At 36.3% G+C, this 26,786-nt stretch overlaps 4 protein-coding genes across 4 annotated transcripts in view; all 4 read left to right on the top strand.

The window, feature by feature from the left end:
- LOC111402092 (probable F-actin-capping protein subunit beta) overlaps nucleotides 1-13,909 on the top strand; it is a 14,882-nt gene extending 973 nt beyond the window's left edge. The window contains exons 2-8 of the mRNA XM_023030146.1: nucleotides 4,163-4,233; nucleotides 4,535-4,648; nucleotides 4,865-4,947; nucleotides 5,023-5,096; nucleotides 5,231-5,347; nucleotides 13,372-13,467; nucleotides 13,639-13,909. Coding sequence (XP_022885914.1) covers nucleotides 4,163-4,233; nucleotides 4,535-4,648; nucleotides 4,865-4,947; nucleotides 5,023-5,096; nucleotides 5,231-5,347; nucleotides 13,372-13,467; nucleotides 13,639-13,722 — 639 coding nt within the window. The 3' untranslated portion in view covers nucleotides 13,723-13,909. The remainder of the gene's footprint in view (nucleotides 1-4,162; nucleotides 4,234-4,534; nucleotides 4,649-4,864; nucleotides 4,948-5,022; nucleotides 5,097-5,230; nucleotides 5,348-13,371; nucleotides 13,468-13,638) is intronic.
- A 944-nt stretch (nucleotides 13,910-14,853) lies between these two features.
- Nucleotides 14,854-18,369, top strand: LOC111402090 (NAC domain-containing protein 17-like). The gene is made up of 3 exons (XM_023030144.1): nucleotides 14,854-15,260; nucleotides 16,212-17,495; nucleotides 17,788-18,369. Exons 1-3 carry the CDS (start codon nucleotides 15,068-15,070, stop codon nucleotides 18,150-18,152), a joined length of 1,842 nt encoding a protein of 613 aa, XP_022885912.1. The 5' UTR covers nucleotides 14,854-15,067; the 3' UTR covers nucleotides 18,153-18,369.
- A 265-nt stretch (nucleotides 18,370-18,634) lies between these two features.
- On the top strand, nucleotides 18,635-19,790 carry LOC111402091 (NAC domain-containing protein 17-like). The gene is made up of 2 exons (XM_023030145.1): nucleotides 18,635-18,916; nucleotides 19,209-19,790. The coding sequence occupies exons 1-2, from the start codon at nucleotides 18,715-18,717 to the stop codon at nucleotides 19,571-19,573; spliced, it is 567 nt and encodes a 188-aa protein (XP_022885913.1). The 5' UTR covers nucleotides 18,635-18,714; the 3' UTR covers nucleotides 19,574-19,790.
- Nucleotides 19,791-22,407: 2,617 nt separating this feature from the next.
- On the top strand, nucleotides 22,408-24,388 carry LOC111402088 (uncharacterized oxidoreductase At4g09670-like). The gene is made up of 2 exons (XM_023030142.1): nucleotides 22,408-22,961; nucleotides 23,490-24,388. Exons 1-2 carry the CDS (start codon nucleotides 22,497-22,499, stop codon nucleotides 24,108-24,110), a joined length of 1,086 nt encoding a protein of 361 aa, XP_022885910.1. The 5' UTR covers nucleotides 22,408-22,496; the 3' UTR covers nucleotides 24,111-24,388.
- The last annotated feature ends 2,398 nt before the right edge of the window (nucleotides 24,389-26,786 follow it).

The following is a 26,786-nucleotide window of genomic DNA, read 5'->3' as shown; positions in this document are numbered from 1 at the left end:
ATATTTTCTAGGTGCTTATGATACTATGACAACAAGGCAGCCATTAGTAAAGCACATACCTAGTTCATCACGATCGAACTAAGCATGTAGAGATGCTTTGAAAAAGAAAATCTTGATGGTGGTCAAGAGGGTCTCTTGCAAACTAGGAATGCACGATTTCTACATGCCATCTTGAGAGGAAGTGTTTGAATAGACGATTTTTAGTTATTATAAACTGATTGTATAGCTTTATATAAGTATGGTAGCAAAATTAGAGGTGTAATAAGCTTATTTCCTTATTTAGATTCTTTGGCTCAGCTTGTTATATTTTATATAAAGCCTTGTACATATTTTATTTTCAGAACAATGAGAAGAATCATCTTCCAAATCTTTAATATGTAATGCAAATCTTGGTGATATTTTATGCACCCTATCTTATTGAATCTTTCCCACTTCAGTACAGATACTCCTCATTCGCCTTTTCTTTATTTAAGCTCCTTATTTTGGTTTTGTGATACTTTGTGCATTGGGATGCTGTTTATTGCTTCTTTCTTCTGTTTTCTTTGTAGCTGCTGTATTCTTTTTGTTAATGAGGTTAAATAAGTATTACGAAGATCATCGAAGATTACGGAATATTACTACTATATTATAATTATACTATACCATATACAAATATATTGATTTTACCATATTTAGTTTGATTTGGTTCTATTCAATGAGAGAACCTCTCATAATGAGAGGCATGAAGTTTTATTAAGTATTATTCTGTTTATTTGACATGGTATACAAACAAGTATTCGACCCAATAATCGTCTCCAGCCCAACAATCACGCAGATACGAGTTTATGCGAGGGGGAGACGGGTTTGGTCTTCTGCAGGCCCTTTGTGTGAGAGGAAGACGGGTTTGGTCTCTTGCAAGGCTTGATGTGTGGGGGGAGATGTGTTTGGTCTTCTGCAAAGCCTGATATGTGAAGAGGAGATTGTTGAGGTTGTTCCACATCAATTATAGGTGGGGTGGATATTCAGTTTATAAGTGTGAGGGAAAATTTCACCTCTTGAGCTAACTTTTGGGGTGAGAGAAGCTCAATATCACCCAACACTGGTATCAGAACCAGTTCTCTAGAACTTCCTGTTGTTTTTCCGGTTGGGTTTCCTCAAAAGCGCCTCTCGTCGAGTCAGTCTTCTTAGTATTTAGATAGTTTTCAAACTCGATTTCTTCTCCAGCTCTTCCTCCACGTTATATTTATTATTCTTGCTCTTTTACAATCTCTTCCGCCTTGAAGCCACATTCGATTTTCCTCAATTTTCAAAATTTTCAGAGCCTCAAAAGTAGTTTAGAATTGTAGATTTTCTGGGATTTCTCTTGGGCTAGGAAACTTGATTTCTTTGGTTCCTTTGGTTTTGTCAATTTTTTGTGGTCTCAGCTTTGGGAAGTTCTGTGTATAGGCTGTTACCTTCTTTGTGATTGTTTTTCTTGGATACCGGTGACTTCTGTGACTGTCGGACTCTCTTGCTGAATCGAGGGCAGGTTACGACATCATCTTTTGGTGACCCAGTTGGCAAATCTTGAGATGTTGATCACTCTGCTGGTTGTCGGCATCATGTAGATTCTGGCTTCTCTTTTTTGGTGAACAATCGTCGTTGGTGTTTTCTGATTACAGAATCATCGATCGTGGTAGATTTCGACTTCTTAGCGCTAAAATTGTAGCAGGTTAGTAGATCGTGGGCTGCAGGTTTTTCTGTTGCTGAAATTGTGGGCTGGGCAGCAGCTATTTCAAGGAAATATAGTTGGGCCTTTCTATGATCTCCTATTTGGGCCAAACTTGGGTTGCTATTAATACACTTGGCTCTATTAAGTATTAGGATTTCTGTGGATGAAGCAATATGGATTTAAGTAATTGGGCCTCTATGTGTTAGTGAAGTTGGGCCTGTTTGTTTTTAATGTCTTGTGAGTGTAATACAAGTGCAAGACCGAAATTGTGGGCATTAGAGTTTGAACTAGAAGATGCAAAGGTTTTTGACATTTTTCGGATTTTCATCAATTCCATACCATTGATGAAGAAGCCAAAGCAAAGCTTAAGCCCTTGTTTGTTTTTCATTATTTACTCATTAAAATGAAAAATATGACCGTTATCCATCACATCATACCATCATATTTGAAAATCTATCTCTTGTGTGGGGTCCGTAACGGTTATATTTTTCATTCTCATATGGCTCAAACGTGGCCTAAATTTCAAACATTGGCGAATGAATTCTTGGAATTGCAAAAGGAATTTGTTTCAAAGCAGAGAAAATTAAAGGCTGAAAAAATAAATAAATAAATAAAAGAAAAATAAAAAGAGAGAGAGAGTGCAGATTGTTGAATTTTGGTTGCTCGGGTAATGAGCTAGAGTTTTGGATTCTCGTAGGAAGTTTTGAGATTTTGGTGTAGGCTGTTTTGTGGGATTTCTTTCAACTGCACTATCTTGGTCAGCAATGTATTGCTGGAATTTTGGCCGACGTATTGGCATTAGTACTTTTGTTGAAGCATGACTTATGTGATTGGTTAAGTTCTTCTGACAGATTGCCCTCGTTTGGCCCCCATTTTTTAAAAGTGAAAAAGGGTGGAATAGTATTTTTTTTTGAAAATGAGTGGTTAAAAAAAAGGAAAAGTTTTCGATTTACGTATAATATTATTTTATGAAATATTGTGTGGTTGAAAATAGGAGAGAGAAAAATGGAATGTAATATAATGAAATTTAATGAGGGCCAAATGGGGGCTGTGTATGTTGGCACACTTTGTGAATTTCTTTTGGAAATTTTTCTTGGGGAGAGAGTGATAGGCTCCAGCCTCCAATCCACTTCACTTATTCTAGAAAGATCCAAAAGCAGAATATCCTGCAAGTGGGTGGGGAAGGAAAACTGAATTATGTAAGAAGAGATCTATAAATAAAGGTAGAAGCTAGCAATAGGGGGATAGGCAGTGAGTAGAAGAGAGAACTTTAGGAGAGTTTAGCCCTCTCGAATGGCTATTGTTTCTGATCTGTCAGTGTAATTTTTCTTCGTTTTCTCCAATTAATAACAACATATTTTCTGTTCACAAACTGCAATTAGAATCCTATCAAATTGGTATCAGAGCCGTCGATTCTCGGACGAATGGAATCAAACTTCAGAAGCGAGTGGAAGGAGAAATGGATTTCAATATTCAATCGGTGGGAAAAGATGGTAATGTAATGGAAAGGAGATCACGACAATGATTCGGGACTGGAATCATGTGGCCGACTAAATATTTCAATATTCTATGGTGAAAACACAAACGAGTGGGTGTTGGAGGCGGAAAAGATTTTCTCCAAAAATCAATTATTAGAGGAAGAGAAAATAGAGGCTGCAACATCATGTTTTGACTGGCAAACCTGGAATTGGTATCAGCAAGTAGATCGACTACGATCGGTGGGAACTTGGGATGCATTGAAGGGATTGATGTTGGCTCGATTTTGTGTGAAAAAGCTTTCCATTAGTGAAGAATATTCAGTAGGGAAGCATGGAGAATTGGGGAACCTGGAGGCAGCAGGGAAAGAAAAGCGTTTTCAATGGAAGGCAGTGAGTAGAAGAGAGAACTTTAGGAGAGTTTAGCCCTCTCGAATGGCTATTGTTTTTGATCTGTTAGTGTAATTTTTCTTCGTTTTCTCCAATTAATAACAGCAACATATTTTCTGTTCACAAACTGCAATTAGAATCCTATCAGAGACCTCTCTAGAGTGTTCTTGGAATGGTTTTGGAGTTGTTCTTGGTTGTTTCTGCACTATTTTATTGTTTTTGGTCTCTTGTCATTACTAGTTTTCATAGTTAGTTGCTCTGATTTGGAATTTTTTCTTCGTGGACACAAGTATTGTTATCGTCGTAGTTCAATATTGCAAATTATCAATTTGAGGGGGATGTTAATGAGGTTAAATAAAGATTACTAAGATCATCGAAAATTATAGAATATTACGGCTACATTATAATTATATTTTACCATATATAAATATATTGCTTTTACCATATTTAGTTTGATTTAGTTCTAGAGAACCTCTCACAATGAGAGGCATGGAGTCTTATTGAGAATTATTCAGTTTATTTGACACTTTTAAAAACATTATGTGTGTCTAAAAGTTACTATTGCCAATCAGATGTGTGTTCTAACATTATTAAATGGGTAAAGCAGGTTTTATGTGATGCTGAATGTGGGAAGGAATTCATTTTATGTGAATACAACAGAGATGCAGACTCTTACAGGTAACTGATCTGAGCTCTCTTAAGTCAAACGGACAGATCATTTCAAGCTCTGTTTACTTTGGAAGTAGGAAAATTTTCTTAAGGTAATGACAACATTGTACTTTATGGACCAAGGTAAGTCAGGTGTTGATATACATCCCAATTTTGAACATCATTCATACTTCATTAGGCACCTGATACTTGTTGCAAACATTTAAAGAAACACATGATATTTAAGTATATAGTAAGATTTCCTGTTGTTGAGGTATAATTCATTCATGATTTGATTATTGTATTTTGTTGCCCTTTTTCTCATCACTAGGTCACCTTGGTCAAACACATACCATCCCCCACTAGAAGATGGTTCTCATCCATCTCCAGAGTTGAGGAAGCTTGAGATTGAAGCAAACGACATCTTTGCTATATATCGTGACCAGTGAGGTCCTTTACTTGTCTCATCCTTCCCTTTTACTTGGATGATTTTCATGCATATTTGAATCCTTCTTTTTTTACCTTAAACCAAAACAAAGTACAAGACATATGTTATGGATTTGGGTTTTCTTTTTAGTTTATGTGTCATGTCAAAGCACTGCTCTCAATTGTTATTGTTTTCATGAGTCGCTAGCAGCTTGATTCACCAATTTATGGATAGGTATTATGAAGGAGGCAGTTCATCAGTGTATATATGGGAAACTGAAAATGATGGGTTTGTATCTTGCTTTTTAATTAAAAAAGGTAATTTTGTTAACTTTTAAAAGCAAATGGTGCTTTGTTAGCATTTCAAGTTTTTGATGATTGATGATGGTGAAGACGGCTCAAAGTCTGGACATGGTAGGAGAGGCTATCTCCAAGAAGGAGCTTGGGATGCCATACATGTTATTGAGGTAGATATCATCTACTGCTCCAAACAAGCTGCCAGAAAGAGAAGAAATAAATGGAAGTAAAATATTATAATTCCTTTTCCTCATCTTTCCTTAAGTAGGTCTACTTATTCCTAATTCTGATTCTTAATTTCAAGGTTGGACAAGAAGAAGAAATAGCGCATTACTCTTTGACAAGTACTGTGATGCTGTCATTGACAACAAATGATGAGTCATCAGGCACCTTCAGTCTGTCCGGTTCCATTAGAAGACAGGTACCACATCTGTCATGCTGGATTTATAGTAAATTTTAATGTTATACCATGCCAGTATCTCATGCTGATTTTCTTTTGGAAGTCATGGGGAAATCATCACTTAAAATGTTACCTTTTGAAAGTTGAGTTGGATGTTTTTCTGCTTCACTTGAAGTTTTCTGTATATATTTCTTTAAAAAGAGGTCAAAAGCCATTAACGGTGATGGCTTCTCCATAAGACACTGTTGAAATCTATGAATGCAGTATGTTTTCTCAAATAGTGAGTGCCCTTGGTATTATTGTATTCAGTCTGCCCAATATCGACATAGTTGTTTCATGTCAGACTAACAATAGTCTTCATACTAGTTGCTATGCTGATAAATTGTTGACGAGAAGGCTCAGTTGCCCCTCTTCTCTTCTCTCTTTCTCTGAGAAGGCTCAGACCTCAGGAGCAAGTAGTAGTGAGATTTGAGAATAGCATTTGAGCTATCTTTACTGAGCCAATTGTTTGATATTTTGTTAAAGCACAGTGAAAAATATGATGTTCTGATTAAATAACTTGTGCCTGATGTTAATATAGTTTATCCTCTTGTTCAGTCAGTGCTTAAAAATAGCCTTTGTTTGGGCTTCATTAAAATGAGATTTTGGGAAAAATGTATTTTGGAATAGTAATTTTTTAGAGAATGGTTGGTTAAAAACTTAAAAGTAAGGAAAAATTTTGGATTTACGTGTTCTATTATTTTATTGAAGAATGTGTCATTGAAAATGAATTTTGAAAAAATGTATTTTTGGTTTAATGGAGCCCAAACAGGGGCATAATCTGAATTATTTTAACGCTGGGTTAGCTAGATCAGGTTAATGGTGAAAAAGCAAATAATAGAAAAAGAATCTAAAAGTTACTGGATTGGGAAAATGTTGTTAATGACTTCAAAACCCAAGGTTTGGGAGAAAAAATTTCCAAGTAGTTCTAGGAGAGTGATATTCATGACATAATATATCCTCATCTTAACGCACTTTTCTTTTCCTCTTTAAGAATTAATCATGGTTTAGCATGTAGAAGGTATCGGGAAACCAGTACAGTTCTATTTGTGAGAATCTGGTTCTTCTTTAATTGACTTAGCTGTTTTTCTGTTGGTCGTTTCTTGGTTATTTCATCTATTTTCTTGCAATGCGTGGCATGCAGATAATAAGTGCCCTACTTCTTTGCTCACATATGTGGTAGTTTAGTAGGTGGCCGGCAGTTTTTCCCTCTTTACATGAACTAAAAAATATCATCCAAGTTATGTTCTGCCAAACATTCTAAAAAAAGTGGATTATCCTTGCTGATTGACAGAATGACTCGCCTTTTCACTGACATTAAAAAGCACCTCAACCAGTCCAGTGAAATTTTTACTACTTCAGTGGCTTTGACGTTTATCTTTAAGTTTGGGGGATTTGGTAAGCACTTTGTTGAAAATAATTTGGGTATCTGCTTTATTGGAAAACTATAATTCCATCAATGCTCTCTCTTTATGGTCAGGCTTAGGATGTGCTTTTTAACTTGAAATATGTAAAACAGTTAGCTGCTGTTACTTAGTTTCATATCTTTTCATTTTTCCCACTTATTCTCCAACTTTGTTTTGACCTCAATTTCCCAATACGGTGATTTTCTTGCTGTTCAAAAGAGTTTAACAAAGGAATTTTACAACCCTTGTGTACTATGCTATTCATTCGTGAATGTACAGGACCATTGATGTAAATGATTCCTACTCTGCCTGTAGTAGTGATCTCTAGATAGGTTTTTGAGTTATTTACCTAGGAAAAAAGGCCTTATGTAGATAATGAAGAATCATAAGATTGAATTACTGGGATGACTGTGCCCACAAGGAACCCCATGTGCATACAACGGTCTTCAATTGTCCGAAACATAAGTTCTGCAAAATTGGTTGACAGATGGTATTTAGATAAAAATCTTATCTTCTTTATGTCTGAAACTTTGGCGCAAATCTACTATACGATTCTCTCATAAAGATCTAATAATGAGAAAAAAAAGGAAAAAAAGCTGATTTTTGTTTTTTAATAGTTTGTGGACACAATCCTCGGTCCTTGGGGCCGGAGCAATTTGTTTAGCTTTACATTCGTCCTAAGGTATCATATCTAATACATCAGTGGGACACATTTAGTACATCCTATACGTGTATCTATTTAGTCTCGTTCAATTCAGAAAGCATCTCTCTTCCTATCCCTTACTCATTGCTCTCTGCTCTTTGTGTTTCCCCTTATTTATATCAATGTGTTATTGTAATTAAAATAGATGACAAAGGTATAATGAACAAGTAGCTGGCTATTTGTGATTACTGAGAAGTGTTCTCTGCGGCTTCTCTTTTCCCGTGCGCCTTTCTCTGCTTTAAGTTTCCCATTTATACATCAAGCTTATAGATCAACCCCTTTAAAAAAATCAAAGTCAGCTTGTAGTAGTGGTGCTAGTCTGTATTGGGGTTTCATAATTGATAAGTTGCTGGGTGTGGTCAGGGATAACTACAAGGGAGGTGAGAGTGATATTGATTAGTTCAATATAGGTTGATCTTTAAATCCTAAGAGTGGGTTGGGGAGAGGGGGGGGGGGGGTTCTAACGAAAAAAGCATATGGTTTTTCCTCTTCTTTGAACTCCCTAAACACAACCACTTGATAAATGATGCCTTTGCAAGCTAATCTCTGTTGGATTTCATGATTCGAGAATTAATTTTTTTTCTCCCAGTGAATACAAATTGTTATTATATAAGTTTTAGTAACTACAATCAAGGGTTTAAGCCTGAGAAACAGAGTTGACATGGGATTGGTTTGATGACATAGCAGAGTATAGAGAATAAAAAAACAGATGACTTTATGGAAGTTTTTGGATCCTATATGGACCTGGTTGTGTTTTGTCATCCCTGTTGTTTGTGTATATTATCATATAATTTGATTATATTTTCTTTCCTTTCCTTTTCATTTTTTTCAATTATTATTATTATTATTTTTTTGTGTGCGCGCGCGCGCGTGCGTGGGTGGGGGGATTGGTTTGGAGGCTGTGTCAATTTTGCAAGTCTTATCCTCTAGGCTCTAGATTCGATCATTCTCAGATTTTGCAAGTATATTTGCTGGTGTGTAAATGCCTTTTTTGTTTTGTTTCAACTGCCAACACCATGAAGAAAATTGCAACCTCGATTCTCCCTCTTGTCCTTTTCTTCTTTCTTGTTGTCACCCCTGCAAAACCCTTTTCTGTTTTGCTACAAGCACCATTTATTGTGTTACGACATGCTACTATGTTTTGCTGTGAATTGTGTTATGACGATATGCTGCTATTGATTTAAAAATAATCATGAAGAACTGTAAGTTACGAAGAACAAGAAATGCTACTATTTCTCCAGTTGTCTGTGTAGTTATTTTTCCAGCTACAAAGTGTAAAGAGAATCGATCACAAGGTTTTCCTGGCTCTGTTTTATCAAACCAACTGAGATCGACACCACCAAATAACAACCCAATCTCCTACAACTTTCACCCAAAATCCGGTTGCTTTTGTATTGCCCACAAAGGACACAAAAGTGAGAGGTTATTGCCGCCACATAGGAAAAGAAATAACTTTGTCGAAAAACTGAAGGCAGGCAGTAGCACAAAGCAAAGGAAGAGCAGCCGGTGATTTTTCTTCAAGGCAATAATTTATTTCTCAAAGCAAGGAAGCTGCCCATATATAGCAGTAGTTTAGGCTTTTAGGTTAAGTAATTGATTTGTCCCAAACAGGAGACAATAGATAATCAATAAGTTGGCCAAACAAGAAAGCCATCCAAGGAGTGAAAGGTTGGGCCATAAGTAGCTCTAATTGAATTTGGTTACTTCCTATGACCCAAAATAGTTATAGGCTTGGGTCGTTCCATTTGAGGTGTTGATATTTCACTTCAGTCATTTGGTCGATATCGATTGAATAACTAATGATTTAATGTCATTGCTCGGGGATTGGGTATCAAAACCCAACAAATTTTTACCTTGATGCCTAATAAACCTGCAAGCAATCAAAACACATAGTTAATATTTGCATAATTAAGGTAATCAATAAAATTGGAATTACATATCTTACCTCGTGTTTCAGACCTGAAATATATATCATACCTGCTTTACATACTCACCAGAGCTAAGGTTACAAACAAATACCCAAGTAGAAGCAAATAATCACAGTGAACAAATAATCATGCGATGAAGATATAACATCCACATATCTTTTTTAAAAAATAAAAAAAAAAAAAAAAAAGTTTACACAGAATAACAGATTAACACTAAGTTAATCAATCAAGCAGTCAAAAACATATGTAACAAATGCATAAATGACTCCAGGAAATAATCTTACTGCCCTTATTCTATCCCATTTTGTGTTGCTCACACCTCAAGAACACATATTTCCTCTCATCTTCCACCATGCTCACTAGACTGATCATTCAGCATATGTCTAATCTGTAAATCACAATAGATTCTAAGTACATGGGATAATCCTCTATTACCACATGACTTCTCCCAACCTAAGCGGATAATAGGTCTTCATCTAATAAAAGTGATAGAAGTGTCTATATCACGCTCCATTTGATCAGGGTCTTTTACAGACAAAAGATACCAGACATTTAATCACATCTTCACTCATGATCCAAATGTCACACTTTACGTCCCGGTACAAACCACCAATGTACCCCTAGTTATCTATACTTCACCTTACCAAAATACATAAAATACATACAATACACTACTAATGCATCTCAACACACCATGCATGAAAACAATTAGACAAAGTAATCAAATTTTCCTCAAATTTATGCAAATGCACATATCCAACACATTGAAATGCAACATACAATCATGCAACAGAATTAAGTAATCACACACTTGCAGAAAGGATTTCACACAGATGCACATGCAGTAACTAGATTTATTCTCAATAAACTTCGCTAAGGTCATCACTTGACCCTATAGCTACATTCTTATGCAAATGCACATATCCAACACATTGAAATGCAACATACAATCATGCAACAGAATTAAGTAATCACACACTTGCAGAAAGGATTTCACACAGATGCACATGCAGTAACTAGATTTATTCTCAATAAACTTCGCTAAGGTCATCACTTGACCCTATAGCTACATTCGCCTCACATCTCATCTTATCCTTCTTGGGACAATAAAGTGCCTAGCTTTATCATAACTGTAACACCGTCTCCCACTGGACTTATCCCAACCCTTGCCCTTCTTATCACCCTCATCACTCAAGTTACTACCGTCTTGAGTCTTGATTAAATTTCATTCTACTCCTCATTACATGTATTTCACTATTCATCTTATCTTCTTTTTCAGCCTTAATTTTTCATCTTCTTACTCTTTAAGGGAATCTATTACAATCTCAGGTGTTAATGTATCCCTAGCATATTTAATTGTATTTTTAACCTCCCTATATGAGTTAAGCATAGAGTTTAGTAGAATAATGACCTTATATGTTTCAGACTCCTTATCACAGTTAACGTCTTGAACAAGTTTGTTAAAAACATACAAGTTGTCATCAAGATAATTTGAAGAATCCATTTTAAAATTGAAAATCTTTTGAGTAGGTACAACTTATTAGGAGTGGATTTAATCAAATATAAGTCTTCCAACTTTTTCCAAAGTTCATTTATGGTATCAAGTTTGCCATTTTTTCTCAAAACAGCATCAAGTTTAAAATAATTGAAGTGTAAGCAAGTTCGTCATATTCTTCTTTTTGTTCTTTTAACAAAGCTTCAGAAAAATTGTCATCGATGGCTTTTGAAACATTTTGTTGAACCAAAATTCTCCTCATCTTTTGTTGCCAAATTGAAAAGTACTTTCCATTGAAAATTCCCATTTCAAAGTGTGAAGTCATTTTGAAAGTAGAACCACCAAAATGCACAATTAGGTAACACAGGGTAATCCTAAGGTTACAATATATGTTGTTCTAAATTGTCGGGGTTTCGTAAGATTCGAGATCTCAGTATTGGTTAAACGGGTAAAGATTAGATGTTCTAATGGAATGATCAATGCAACACAAAGAGATGTTAACAAAATCAATTTCTCTCACAATATAGTCTTACAAGTCACTTGATGGTAATTAAAATACAGAGTCAATAATCAGCTTGCAATTAAATCCAACACTTCAAATATGACAAACAATTCTTAATTTTCTAGTATAAGCGATGGTTACTCCTTCACGATAACCTCAATTTTAATGTCACCCACGCGATGGCGCGCTAATGTTGAAATTTAAGCGGGATAAGCCAATTGATCAGAGAGGACTAATCTGAGTCCTTAAATAACGAGAGATACGAATTTGCTACTTTAGGACCACTACCATTTGCCCTCCAACAATCGTGGCAACCAATCAAGCAAAAATTGAATCATGAATGTGCAGGGGCAAAATTGTCCAGATTTTACTGTATAACCTGAAACAGAAAACTAATAACACCAAATCATTAGAAATATTCTGCCTGAAGGAGCCGTCTTGAGAATTGCACCCACAAGCGCAACGTCGGAATCACCATGCTTTGTCGTCGGCCATCTTAGACCTCACTCGCCACACATCTAGGACTGTCTCCACCTGCACGTCTCAAGTCATATTTCTGTTTCACCAATGGATCTCTGGATTGCCTGAAAATCGAGCTTACAGGTTCCCTTTTTACAAAAAATCTGGGTAGAATTTGATCTAGTTTCTACTCCAATTTTGTCGATTGTTGGGTTTGTTCTTGGCTGAAAATTCCCCACCAACATGGCTCTAATACCATATGTAAAGAATGAATTGATCACCAAGGTTTTCCAGTTAGTTTTATCAAACCAACCGAGATTGACACCACCAAATAACAATCCGATCTCCTACAACTTTCACCCGAACTCCGGTTGCTTTGTATTGCCTACAAAGGACACAAAAGTGAGAGGTTATTGCCGCCACATAGCAACCACAAAGGCAGAAGAAAGAACTGGACAAAGAAGAAAAATCAAGGCAGGTAGTAGCATTAAGCAGAGGAAGAGCAGTCTGTGTTTTTTCTTCAAGGCAATAACTTATTTCTCAAAGCAAGGAGGCTGCCCATATATAGTAGTAAATTAGGCTTTTAGGTTAAGTAATGGAGTAGGCCCAAAAAGGAAGCAATAAATAACCAATAAGTGGGCCAAACACCAAAAACCATCCAATGAGTGAAGGGTCGGGCCATGAGCAGCTCTAATTGAATTAGGCTCCTCCTAATGGCCCAAAATAGTTGTAGGCTCCAGTTGTTCCATTTGATGTGTCGATATTTCACTTCAGTCATTTGGTCGATGCCGACTGAATAACTAATAATGATTCATTGCTTGGGGAGTTATTGGGTTTAACCCCAACATAAAGTGTATTATTTGGTGTGCTAGTCTTGGTAGATGAAAATATTGGACAATTTTCCTTAGATATCTTCAACTGCATATATGATATTTGCTGACCATTAATCTACTGGTCTTAATGTTTCTTTCAGTAGATTTGTTTGGTTTATAAATTTTTGAGCCAGACCACCCAATTCCTTTAGCCTAGTTGGACAAGCTAGCAGTTTGGTTCCATTGATTTTCTATTTTGCTATATGTTTGGGTTATTACAAACACCCTAAAAAGAATGTCTTGCTGTCAATATACGTATTCTTAACTGATTATTTTTCTGGTCAGATTATAGAAGATATATGACCCCGCTTCCTTTTTTCTCTGTTTTTTTCTTTTGGGCTGAAGCAAACCTCAACCTTGCAAGTGTCAATGTTTTGCTTAGTTATATATTCTATTACGTCCCACTTCTTTCTCTACAATTTATTACAAGAAGTTTAGCAAGTTGCATCTACTCATTGTATTTATCTCATTATTTGAATGCTTTATGAGTATCAAATTTACATTGTGATGAAATTTTTCTACTATCATTTTTGGAAAATCTTTTTGGAGAATTTTAATTTCTTCCTCCGCAAATCTAAATTTCACTCTTTCCTCGATCGATGAATATGCCGCAAATCTAAATCTCACTCTTTCCTCGATAGATGAATATGGACCTTCCAGTCTCAGAGGGTCATTTATGCAATATGGGAAAGATGATTGAAGAAATGGAAAGTAAGCTGAGGAACTCCTTGGACCAGGTATACACGACTTTGCGTTAGCATGCATACATTCACTGGGTCTTATTTCACAACACTGACAAATCATAAGAGCTGTCGAACTTAATTGCAACAGTTTATTTTCCATCTCTTGTCTGTGATATATTTTTATGTAGATACTGACCTCAAGTTGAATTCGGAAAAAAATTGCAGGTCTATTTTGGGAAAACAAAAGAGATGGTTTGTACTCTACGACCTCCTCCTGAACTGGTCCAAATGAAACTGCCTGACAGCTGAAATTTGTGCTACTTAGCACATTTGAACATTTACCTTTCTTTCCTCGTATGTTTATAGACATTGTAGCGTTGCTCCTAAATGTTTCGATTACCAATCCAGTTTTTTCTTGAATCGAACTCTGCAGATTCATATATTTGTTCAACAAGAATTATGATTATGAAATTGGAGAATTTTTTTTTTGGTTTCATGTTTATTTCGCTAAGGTTTATATGTTTTTTGGAGCATATGCGTGGTATATGTACTTGGTTCTTTGCAAAGTGAATTGGATCTAAGGTTTAGCCAAACATGCCCTAAGGAGGAGTGAGCGAATGTTATTTCTATGAGTAATGCTATGTAGCCTTCATTGAGATTGCAATCACAATTTAGGTAGCATTAAATGATATGTTAAATGAAAGGTGGAATTAAATAAGTTATTTAATTTCACTTATCAATTAGAGTCACATTAGCACAACTTAGATTAGGGTTATGGCTATATAACATTACTCTATTTTCCTTTGATGTTTCACTAAAAAAAAATAAAAAAAGGGGGTAGAATTTCATCAACGAGCGATCTTCCAGTGAAATTTCAATTGAGTCACAAAATATTATTTTATCTTAATTGGATTATTAAACTTCAACTTAGTTTCAATTTGATAGCTTGAACTTCAATTTAGTTTTAAATTTTACAACTATCGCTTGCCTATTCGAAATTGATGAAAATTTCTCAAACCATTGTGTGATATGTCAAATTACATTTATACTACAACAGTAAGTGTTAAAATATGAGAAACATTCCTTTTAGCTTTATATCTATAGATATTTTCATAACTAGATCGTTTTACTATCTTTATTTTTAGAATTTCACTTAACATGTGTTTGATTGGTATGAAAAATGTTTTCTAGAAAAAATATTTTCATTGTGTCGAGGGAAACAAAAATCTACTTCTTCAAAAGAAAATGTTTTGGGAAAATTAGGCATGTTTTTAAAAGTTGGAAATTATTTTTTATGAAGAAATAGCAATTAAATGCTTCAAAAGTTGAAATTCAAGTGAAAAAATCCATTTTTTCATGAAAAATTTTGCTAATGAAACCCACCTTAAAAGTTTAGTGACCACAAATAAAATTTATTCAATAAAAAGCTCTCCTTAAATGAACAAATGCCACCAAATTCTAAACCCACGCTACTCTGTAACAAAGACCCCGCGCCCCAGCCCTGCCTCTCCGCTGACTGCAGGGTTTTCTCTTCACCTTCCGCAAGTCTTTACCGATTTCCATAATCAAGATCTCCTCTCTTTGTTCTCTCTCCGGTATCTTAACAACCCAAATAGTTTTTTCTTTCTCAATACCTCTTTTTGGAGAGAAAGAGATGAAGGTGACAGTGGAATCGGGTTCCGGATGTTTTGGGGACGGAAAACGTTTTCCTCCGGGTTTCCGATTTCATCCCACCGATGAAGAGCTCGTACTTTACTACCTCAAGAAGAAGATATGTAAACGGAAGCAGCGCTTTGACGTCATCAGAGAAATCGATGTTTATAAGTGGGACCCAGAAGAGTTGCCTGGTACGATTTTCCATTATTATACCCCCTTTTTTTTTTAACTGCTGGGTTGATAAGGATTTTACCTGTTTTTATGGTCTTCATTTGATTTGTAGGCGTTTATGCAATCGTTGACTTCGCGTTTTATTATCTGGGCTATTTTTATTTTGTTTTATTCTATCTGGGCTAACTTGTGTTTAATGGGATTCTCTTATGGATTAATTTCTTAGGATCGTTTCGTGTGTTACAGATCTGTGGTGGATTGATGGTTGATCAATAATTGAAGTCAACGTGATGTATGATTAGATTTGGGTTATTTTTTGGCAGGGTAATTTGATTTTAATTGTGTTGAAAAATTATTTGCTTGATTTATGTGGGCTCTTTTTCGAGATTGAATTGAATATTTTTGCAATTTCAGTATGTTCTGAGCTTGGTCGGATTTTTGAAAATTCGATTTCAGATTGTTGATTTCCTAATATCAGGAGGTGAAGAACCAATATCGAACTTTACGAAAAAAAAGAAAAAAGAAAAAGAATGGACGTGTGTTTGTGACAAAGGGGATTAATTACATAGTATCATCTGTTTTTATGTTATATGGACTGAAACATATAAAATTTGAAAATTAATTATGGAGTCACGAGTAATCGAATCTGTATTTACTGGTTTCCCAGGATTGATAAGATTTCCTTTTTGAAAATTTGCATAATTCAACTTATGATTCTACCTGCTTGCTTCTTTTAAAACTTAATTTTGATAAACTGTCCAGCTTTTTAGATTTCAGTACTTTGTTTGCTAAAGGCTGAATGTAAGGGGTGCAAGTGTCAAAAGAACAGGATGATCAATGGTTTGTCTATGTTACTGCGTTCTTGGTCTATTACCTTGTTAGTTCTATGCTAAATGTTTTCCCACTTTTCACTTTTTATTGTTTTGGCTTTAGAACCTAGTTGATGGATTTTGTGCGTATTTGAAATCCAGGGCTATCTAAATTGAAAACTGGTGACAAGCAATGGTTCTTCTTTAGCCACAGAGATAGGAAGCCAAATGGAGCACGTTCAAATAGGGGAACAAGGCATGGATACTGGAAGGCGACTGGGAAGGATCGTGTCATCACATGCAATTCTCGCCCCGTTGGGGTGAAGAAGACCCTGGTCTTCTATAAAGGTCGTGCACCGAGAGGAGAACGTACGGACTGGGTGATGCATGAATATACCATGGATGAAAAGGAGCTGAAGAGATGCAAGGATGCACGGGATTGCTATGCTCTGTACAAGGTGTATAAGAAGAGTGGGCCTGGTCCCAAAAACGGTGAGCAATATGGTGCACCTTTTAGGGAAGAGGAATGGGATGATGATGAGCTAGTTGTCAATGGCCTTATTGACAATGAGCACTCTGCAATGCAAGTTAATGAAACTGTGTCTATTGATAATACCGGGGTTAATTTTCAACAACAATCGCCATTACTTGACCTTGAGGAGCTCCTCAACCGTGATGATGAACCTGTAAATGAAACTGTGTCTTCTGATAATACCAGGGTTAATTTTCAACTGTTATCCCCATTACATGATCAAGAGGAGTTCCTTAACTGCAATGATGATGAACCCGTAATTTTTCCGCCTCTTGCTCTTGACAATGACTGTATAGCGGAACATTTTGTGGGTGAGGAAGAAACCCCGAGCAACTTGGTTGATCATGGTTTGAGGAACATTGATTTACCTGAACAAAGCACAGTCCTCCAACCATGCAGCAGACAACGTAATGAGCAAGCCAGTTTTGACCTGGCACAGTCGAGCATAAGGCCATTACAAGAACACGACGTACCCCTGTCTACTTTAGCTCCAAATGATCATGGCCAAGAGCTTCATACAGCTGAACAGGACCTTGAAGATTTTCTTGAACTGGATGATCTAATTGGTCAGGAACCAGCCTCTCAAACTCTTGATAAGGCAACAGACATCATGGAAGAGCTGCAGTTTGACGGGTTGAGTGAGCTTGACCTTTATCAAGATGCAGCCACGTTCCTTCAAGAGACTGAATGGGAGCAGATTTCTCGACCATATATGAATAATTTAGAGAATGAATTCATAAACCCAAATTTGAATTCTGGTCTAAACAACAATCTTGTGAATGAATCTGTGAATTACCAGGTGCTCGAGTCCCCTTTAAATAAAGTCATTTGTCAGCCGTGGATGCATGAGCAAGGATTCAGCCATTTTTCTGCTACGGAAGCAAATCTGAGGGTCATTCCTTCACCTATTTCAGGTACTGAATTAATTGCAAACGTCAATGATGACATTTTTGCGCAGCTTGAATGTATCTGTAATCTCAGTTAATTGCTCATATATTTGTACAACATTAAAATCTCTTTTCACTAATATCGAAGAGCTCCTGTTGATCAGATGGATGGTATGGGAAGACCATGTCATCATCCACACGGCAAGAACTCTCGTGCCCAAGTGGAAATGGGGGGAGTTTGAGCCAGCTTGAAGAGCTCTTCTTCTAATCACATAATGTTAAGATTGTTTTCTGATTTACCAAGTTTTCATATGTTTAGGTGTGGTACATTATAGTAATTCTTTCAATCATTCTACCGAAGCAAATCAAAATCAAAGTGGCGAACAAGATGACGGTACAAACTCGTGGTTCTCTTCTGCTCTTTGGGACTTCGTGGATTCTATACCTACGACTCCTGCTTCAGCTTCTGAAAGTGCTTTGGTAAATAAGGCTTTTGAGCGAATTTCTAGCTTCCGTAGGATAAGGTTGAACGCTGGAAACGCTAACGTTGCTACAGGTAATAATACCTCTGCAACTTCAAGAAGCTCAAGCAAACCGATAAGTATTTTGTGTTTTTCTTTGCTTGGAGTATTATGCGCCATCTTATGGGTGCTGATTGGAACATCTGTAAGAATAAATGGTTGATATGTAGCTATCTATACTTATATGTAAATACTAAGTTTTGATTTGGTACTTCATTAGTATCAAAATAATGACCAGTCAATCGCCTAAATGCATTGGCGGTGACTAAATTTTTAGCAAAATTTCATGTTAATTTCATTTTGTTTTAAGTTGGTCATTGAACTTAAGTTTTGTTATGTCGATTGAATTGACTAATGGAAAAGGTGATGTGGCAGTCTAATTTTTTGTCAACTACATTGCAACATTACCAAACATGCCATTAATGCATCATGTCATACACAGTGGATTGAAAATGACCATGATTCTATCATCAAAGTGTAACAAAGGGCGTGGGCATGTTTGACTAAGCTTAAAAGTACCTTAAATAATTTTTTACTTCTGAATATGTTTGGATGTCTTGGATTTATGAAAAAGTAAGAGAGCGATTTTAGTAAAAATTAATTAGTTTCCATTTTGACTGATTAAAATTTGTTTACTTATTGACGGGTTGAGTGAGCTTGACCTTTATCAAGATGCAGCCACGTTCCTTCAAGAGACTGAATGGGAGCAGATTTCTCGACCATATATGAATAATTTAGAGAATGAATTCATAAACCCAAATTTGAATTCTGGTCTAAACAACAATCTTGTGAATGAATCGGTGAATTACCAGGTGCTCGAGTCCCCTTTAAATGAAGTCATTTGTCAGCCGTGGATGCATGAGCAAGGATGCAGCCATTTTTCTGCTATGGAAGCAAATCTGAGGGTCATTCCTTCACCTACTTCAGGTACTGAATTAATTGCAAATGTCATTGATGACATTTTTGCGCAGCTTGAATGTATCTGTAATCTCAGTTAATTGCTCATATATTTGTACAACATTAAAATCTCTTTTCACTAATATCGAAGAGCTCCTGTTGATCAGATGGATGGTATGGGAAGACCATGTCATCATCCACACGGCAAGAACTCTCGTGCCCAAGTGGAAATGGGGGGAGTTTGAGCCAGCTTGAAGAGCTCTTCTTCTAATCACATAATGTTAAGATTGTTTTCTGATTTACCAAGTTTTCATATGTTTAGGTGTGGTACATTATAGTAATTCTTTCAATCATTCTACCGAAGCAAATCAAAATCAAAGTGGCGAACAAGATGACGGTACAAACTCGTGGTTCTCTTCTGCTCTTTGGGACTTCGTGGATTCTATACCTACGACTCCTGCTTCAGCTTCTGAAAGTGCTTTGGTAAATAAGGCTTTTGAGCGAATTTCTAGCTTCCGTAGGATAAGGTTGAACGCTGGAAACGCTAACGTTGCTACAGGTAATAATACCTCTGCAACTTCAAGAAGCTCAAGCAAACCGATAAGTATTTTGTGTTTTTCTTTGCTTGGAGTATTATGCGCCATCTTATGGGTGCTGATTGGAACATCTGTAAGAATAAATGGTTGATATGTAGCTATCTATACTTATATGTAAATACTAAGTTTTGATTTGGTACTTCATTAGTATCAAAATAATGACCAGTCAATCGCCTAAATGCATTGGCGGTGACTAAATTTTTAGCAAAATTTCATGTTAATTTCATTTTGTTTTAAGTTGGTCATTGAACTTAAGTTTTGTTATGTCGATTGAATTGACTAATGGAAAAGGTGATGTGGCAGTCTAATTTTTTGTCAACTACATTGCAACATTACCAAACATGCCATTAATGCATCATGTCATACACAGTGGATTGAAAATGACCATGATTCTATCATCAAAGTGTAACAAAGGGCGTGGGCATGTTTGACTAAGCTTAAAAGTACCTTAAATAATTTTTTACTTCTGAATATGTTTGGATGTCTTGGATTTATGAAAAAGTAAGAGAGCGATTTTAGTAAAAATTAATTAGTTGTTTCCATTTTGACTGATTAAAATTTGTTTACTTATTACAAGTCGCACAAATTGTAAAGATTAGAGTGATCAAACAGTCGAAATTAAATTTATAAATAATAAAGATTGGCCGATAAGTTTATCCGTCTAAAGTTAGTCCAAAGTGCTCATGACCATTATATTCTACCTGCCTAACCTTTCACACTGACTCACTGAGGTACCATATATCGGAAAGTGCTTCATATGAAAATGGTCCAAAAGAAAAAGAAACATGGAGCCATTTGGTATCAAAATTTTAGTTAAATTCATGTCGTTTTACAGTGCAAGGAGCTACAGTTGTTGACTGAATGGCTTAAAATTATCAACGTACTCGTTTAACATAAAATTTATTCTTCTTTTAGAAGGGCATTTCTAATAACTTGATTAATGTTCAGTCAGTAATTACTAATTAATGCACAAATGGGACCCACTGATCTTTTCAATGGTATCGTGTCAAATGTTTACTTGGATACAACAAAATTAGCCGTATCTTCGTTACTTTTCTACCTTTAAGATGTCTTTAATCCTTGAAATGTTACTTTTCTCATAAGTTGATGCATATTATATATCAGCAAGAGCATCACTAAAGTGTAATGCTGTGGTGAACCTGATAATTTATATAAAGCATGATATTTTTTTAAATTTTTTTGGTGTCAAGGTATACGTGAAAGGATTACGAAAAACTTGTGCCTGTTTTTGGACTTGTAATATTGTTTCATACTAGATAATCTGGGAGGGAAAAATGTTCTTGAAGAGATTGAAATTGATAAGGAACCAGAAATGCTCCATTTGAGGCCGATTGAATGGCCAAATAGCTTTCACCAAAGGTGATCACGCACCAACCCGAGCGATGTAATGATTCAAAGAAAGATCTTCGTCCAAACAAAACATATAAAATAATAATGCATCGACCTAATATCGTTAAACTTGTAAATTATTAATAGTACGAACGAGTCTTGACAAAAAGAATAATAGTCAAAATAAATAAATAAAATAACTGCACACCCTCCCAAAAAATATATCTTTTCCCATTTGGAGCCACCTTCTTTACCCCACAATAAATAAAGGAAATTAGATAGTTTTGTTGAAATGAATTCTTTGTTTTGACTAAATAGTCATGAATCACTCAACAAATTTTGTTTGGGCTTCATTTTAATCTAATTTTGGGAGAAAATGTATTTTGGACTAGTGATTTCTGAAAAATGTGTGATTAAAAGGTAAGGTAAAATTTAGAGTTTACTTGTAATATTATTTTATGAATGAATGTGTGTTTGAAAATAAATTTTGAAAAAAAAATGTATTTTGAAAATAATTGAACTCAAACATGGGACAAATTGGCCAATCCAGTTTCTATATTTTCACTTTACTAACGTATTTATAACTTTCTTTTTTGCTTTTTTCTTTTCTTTTAGAGAAATATTAAATGTTATAAAAATTGAATCAGATCGATTGATTCAATCGGAAAAATCAGGAACCGCTCTATAATCCGATTATGTTTAAACTTAAAAATCCACTTCACCCTTGTTTGAGTATTTTTTATTTTATTACTCTTTATTTTTTATACTCACTTTTAACAATACATTCACAGAATGTACGCCCAAAAATTTTCCTAACTTTTAAAAACATGTTTTTCGAAAAAAAACACTATTTAAAATATTAATTTTCTCGTGACACTTTTATAATGGTCAAAAAAGGGGCTTAAAATCGGTCAATTGGCCTCTTGAATTAAGAGGCCCAGAATAATTGCTCTTCAAGAGGCCCAGAATAATTGCTCACCCAACTGTTAGCCCATCTTTTACACACGGCATTTCCTCTGATTTTGACTTTTGAGAATTCGATGAGGTCATCGTTTTGGCTTTGGTCAAATCAAACTCCAATTTTTGTTTTTGCAATCATTCAGTCATTCACGTTTGTTCTTCTCTAATTACAATCCTATTCCATCATCCTATGATATTTTATTGAGTTAACTCATTATTTTCTATCTTATTTTAATTAAATATCTCAATTAACAATATTATACTTTTATCTAATATTTTAACTATTTGAAAATATATTTATTTATCTTTATTTAATTATCCAGTTCAATCTCAATTTCGCCCCAATTTAACCCTTGATCCTTTCACTTTTTTGTATCAATACCTAGGTTGAGCCTTCGTCTGGCCTCTATTATTTGGATTTATAATCGGAGGAATAATATTTTTTTGAAGATTGTGTGGTACAAAAGTTTTCGATTTAAGTGTAATATTATTTTATTGAAAATTGTATGGTTGAAGTAGGAGAGAAAAAAAATTAAATTAAATTAAAAAGTTTTAAAGTGGGCCAAACGGGCTTAAACCCATTAATTTTAAAACCACCAAATGTAAAATGTTATCTGTTCATTGGTAGAGTGAGCATCCTCATTGACACCTGCCAAAATTCGTCGTCCCACTAGTCTCCTTCCTACAATTTTTTCCCACAAACAATGGCCGGCCGGCAGCCAATTAAATTCGGAATTCTGGGTTGCGCCGGGATTGCCCGAAAAGTCTCTCGGGCAATATCTCTCTCCCAATCCTCCACCCTTGCCGCCGTGGGTAGCCGATCGTACGAAAAAGCTTCCAAATTCGCCAAAGATAATGGTTTTACTGATTCGGCCCGGGTCTACGGCTCCTACGATGCCGTTTTGGATGACCCAGAAGTCGATGCCGTCTATATGCCACTGCCCACCAGCCTTCACGTGAAGTGGGCAGTTCTAGCTGCCCAGAAGAAGAAGCATTTGCTGTTGGAAAAGCCTGTGGCGCTGAATGTTGAAGAATTGGATGTGATTCTCGAGGTGTGTGAATCCAATGGAGTGCAGCTCATGGACGCTACCATGTGGATGCACCACCCAAGGACGGCTAAAATGAAAGAATTCATCTCGAATTCTCACCTCTTTGGTGAACTGAAATTTGTAAGTCCACTTCGCATTTCTTGTTTGTTATATAATTTTTAGTTGATTTGAAGCATATTAATTTTGTTAAAATTGTTTCTAAAGTATGTGCTTTTTATGATTTTGCATTTCCATTTTTTTATTCTTTCAATTAGTCATGTAAATTTTGTTAGTAAGAAAGAATTGAGAATAATTTTCTTTCAAGATGGGAAGGATTGTGTGAAACAGTTCAATTAGTGTCTGAGCAAGGTACCAAATAATCCCTTTTTAACTTGTAAATGAGAAACCAAGAATCTATTCAACCACATTTGGAACAAATAATTACTTAAAAAGTAAATTTGACTTTCTTTTAAGCTAAGCCAGACATGCTATAGTTTCTTAGCAGCACAAAGTAGAGTAGATTCATGTTGTGCTTCATCTTTTGAAAGCCTTGAGGATGAAAAATGCTCCTGCAGCTTACTTTTTGGAACAGGAACTTAGATTCTCTTTACTTTTTGGTATTCATTTTGTAACAGTCTTTTCAATTTGATGTACTTGTTTATTTTGCAGATACATAGCTGCCTTACATTTGCAGGAGGTCAAGATTTTCTCGAGAATGACATTCGTGTGAAGCCGGATCTAGATGCACTCGGGGCTCTTGGAGATGTTGGATGGTATTGCATCAGATCAATTTTGTGGGCTGTTGATTTTCAACTGCCCAAATCCGTACTTGCATTGCATGGCCCTGTTTTCAACAAAGCAGGAGTGATCCTAGAATGTGGTGCTTCTTTGCACTGGGAAGACGGGAAAGTAGCAACCTTCCATTGCTCATTTTTTACCGACACTGTAATGGATGTAACAGTTGTTGGAACAAATGGCACTTTGCATGTTCATGACTTTGTAATCCCATTTGTGGAGGACAATGCTTCCTTCACAACAGCTGTGAAATCGGGATTCACAGAGCTGGTGACGGGGTGGGAGCCAAAGCCGAGTGAACACATTATCATGACAGAACTTCCTCAGGAAGCCCTTATGGTGAGGGAGTTTTCTAGGTTGGTTGGAAGCATTAAATTTGATGGTTTGAAACCGGACAAGAAGTGGCCTATCCTTAGTAGGAAGACGCAGCTTGTTATGGATGCAGTGAAGGTGTCAATCGAGAGAGGTTTTGAACATGTTGAGGTAATGAGCTGATCATGCTTTTTTTGCATGCAGTTGGAAATATAACCTCGATTTATGATTTGAGTTATTCGATTATGGTCTTTGTTAGGTGTCTTTATATCTCGAGACTTATAGTTCTTCCACAAAAATGTTAGGCGTCTTTTGTACCTCGAGACTTATAGTTCTTCCATGAAAACTTGGTACATTCTCAGTATTAGGAGTTGAGGGTGATTTTCCGACTGAATAAAGAACTCAGTTTGGGCTAGATGATTGTGTTCTTTTTATTTATGGTTTTGTGGCTTTTCATTTCATTAATATTGGAACCTTTTTAATTGAGCTATTAAGAAACAAATGAAATATAAACCTAAATTGTGTCATCGACTTGATGTTCTAGAATCTGAGTGGTAGATAAAGACGTGGCTAAACGATGTCTCCTTCGACAATTTGTTGGGTAATATGCTTGTACCTGATAATTCAATTTAGAGAGAACGAAATGTTATTTTACAAACGGTCTTCTTTTTTATATATGAGGAAAGCGCCTTTTTTTGAGTAGAAATGGAGGAGAGCAGGAAAGAGAAAAGGGTAAGTCAAAGAGAGCCAACCTACCCAAGACCTACTGCTGGCCCTTCATTTCTTCTTAAGTGCGAGCCGCAGATCGGGAAAGGAAGCATTCAATGATGCCGGAGACTTTGGGCTTGGCTTGGAATGTGGAATGCTTATGTAGCTGACCATCGAGTCTGTGTTCATAAGCTCGTCGTGTGCATACATATGCAGCCCTAGACGAATTGAGCATACATGATTCAGGTATATAATCTTAGCATTCAGCAGCCATGCAACACATCGCAAATGAAACTAATGTTCAGTCAGATTCTCTTGCTTAACTGCAGTCTTCATCTCCATCCACGAGCGGAACCGAGCCATTTTTTGAAGTGCAAATTGAATGATATTGCCCATATTTTGTTGAATAATGCTAGAAAAACTGCACATATTGGTTTACAAAATATCACATAACAACATTTTACTGAATTTTGGACCAAAAACAAAGTTAAAATTGCTAATCAGGTGTTGTCATCTCAACACCTATAAAATTGTCTCTACAATTTTTCTATACGTAGTATTATTCTTGTATTTTGTTATTGTTTCGCGCGGGTTAAGTCGCTAACAATTAAAAAGGATCAGACGGTTGTGTAAGGAACGAAACCTCTTGAGACAAAGTCCCAAAAAGGGGTGTTCTTTTATTGGCGATGAACTTTACAATTGGGAATGAAAAACAACGTGCCTCCAAGGGGCGCAAGCACACGAGTTACAGAAAAAAAAATGTTTAAGTCTAAAAGCTAAGGAAATGAAAATTACATATTCTCTGTTCGAGAGTTTTGGATTCGGTCCTTTGCTTCTGCATCCTTTCTCCCTTTTATACCTCATAGACGATCTCTTTGTGATTAACTACCCTAAGAGCTGCTTGATCGTCCTATAACTACCTACTTTCTTTGTAGTGGCCATTTTGTCATGAAACTGCCTTTTAACTGCTGCCATTATCTTTCATCGTTCAATTGCTTTCAATTGAATTCCTTGAGTCGTGGAACGTGATAAGGCTACTTTAACAACTGCCTTGATAACTGCATTCCTTGATAACCACGATGCATTATATTTGTTGATACCTTGGGCGACTTGAAGGTTTGGGCGAGAGTAGAATAACAGCTCTAAGGCGACCGTATGACATTCCATTCGTTCAGATTCAGGGCGACTTGCAAACTTGGGCGATGGCGTTACCGCATTCTTGGGCCCCTTATTTGGGCCTTTACCTTGATTCGTTCGATTGGACTTCGTTCTTTGGGCTATCCGATTTGGGGATCCTTCAATTGGGCTTTACTCCTTGGGCTGTTCGATTTGGGCTGAATTTTTATGTGTCAACAATTACCCCCCCAATATGGCAGAATTAATAATAATTATTGAATTTTGCCATATTCACTTCATGTTTCCAGCGACGTTCGAAGTTCCCAAGAATTTCAATCATTGTTTCCTTCTATAACTTGAAGAAGTGCGTCGTTTTGCAAACCCTTATAAACCCCAAACACGCTATTTTACTGCTACCAAACCACGCCTCATATTTTCTGCATCTCTTTCACAATTCACTGTTTATCTTTTGCTTCCTTGTTACGTAACCCTAAAAAGCTTCGTTCATTCTCCAATGGCTGCTTCACAATTTCAAGCTAGCGATTTCTTTAGTTTTGATGACTTTCAGAAACTTCTGAGTCGCCCATACATAACCCCAAGTTTTCTCGCGCCTGCCGACGTTGGACGTAATGAGTTTTACTTGGGTCCTTTCTTCAACAATGCGGAGGCAGTTGAACAGGCGGCGGTGGGTCAGCTGTTTCCTTGCACTCATGGCCCTCCTTTTCTAAACTCTCTGCCGCTGGGGCCACTTCGCGAAAAGGTATTCGCACTTGGCCTAAATCTGATGTAACTTTTCGTAGGTGGCACGCTCGCCTTGTGAGTCATGGTCCTACTAAGGCACTTTTTGATAGCGCTAGGATTTCTGATTTGTTAGAAGTCTCTATTCGCCCCCTACTTTTGATTCAGCGCTCTTTCCGATTGCTTTGAGTTTTTGGTCCCCTGAGTACAACACCTTTATTTTTCCTCTTGGCCCCATGTCTATTACGTTAAGGGATGTTCAGGCCCTGGTGAATTTACCACCTTTGGGCGATACCA

This window comes from Olea europaea, chromosome 10 (genome assembly GCF_002742605.1).
Source record: "Olea europaea var. sylvestris chromosome 10, O_europaea_v1, whole genome shotgun sequence".
In the NCBI taxonomy this organism is placed as follows: domain Eukaryota; kingdom Viridiplantae; phylum Streptophyta; class Magnoliopsida; order Lamiales; family Oleaceae; genus Olea; species Olea europaea.
Note: the sequence above shows the minus strand (reverse complement) of the source record. Positions and strands in the feature narration are given on the sequence as shown.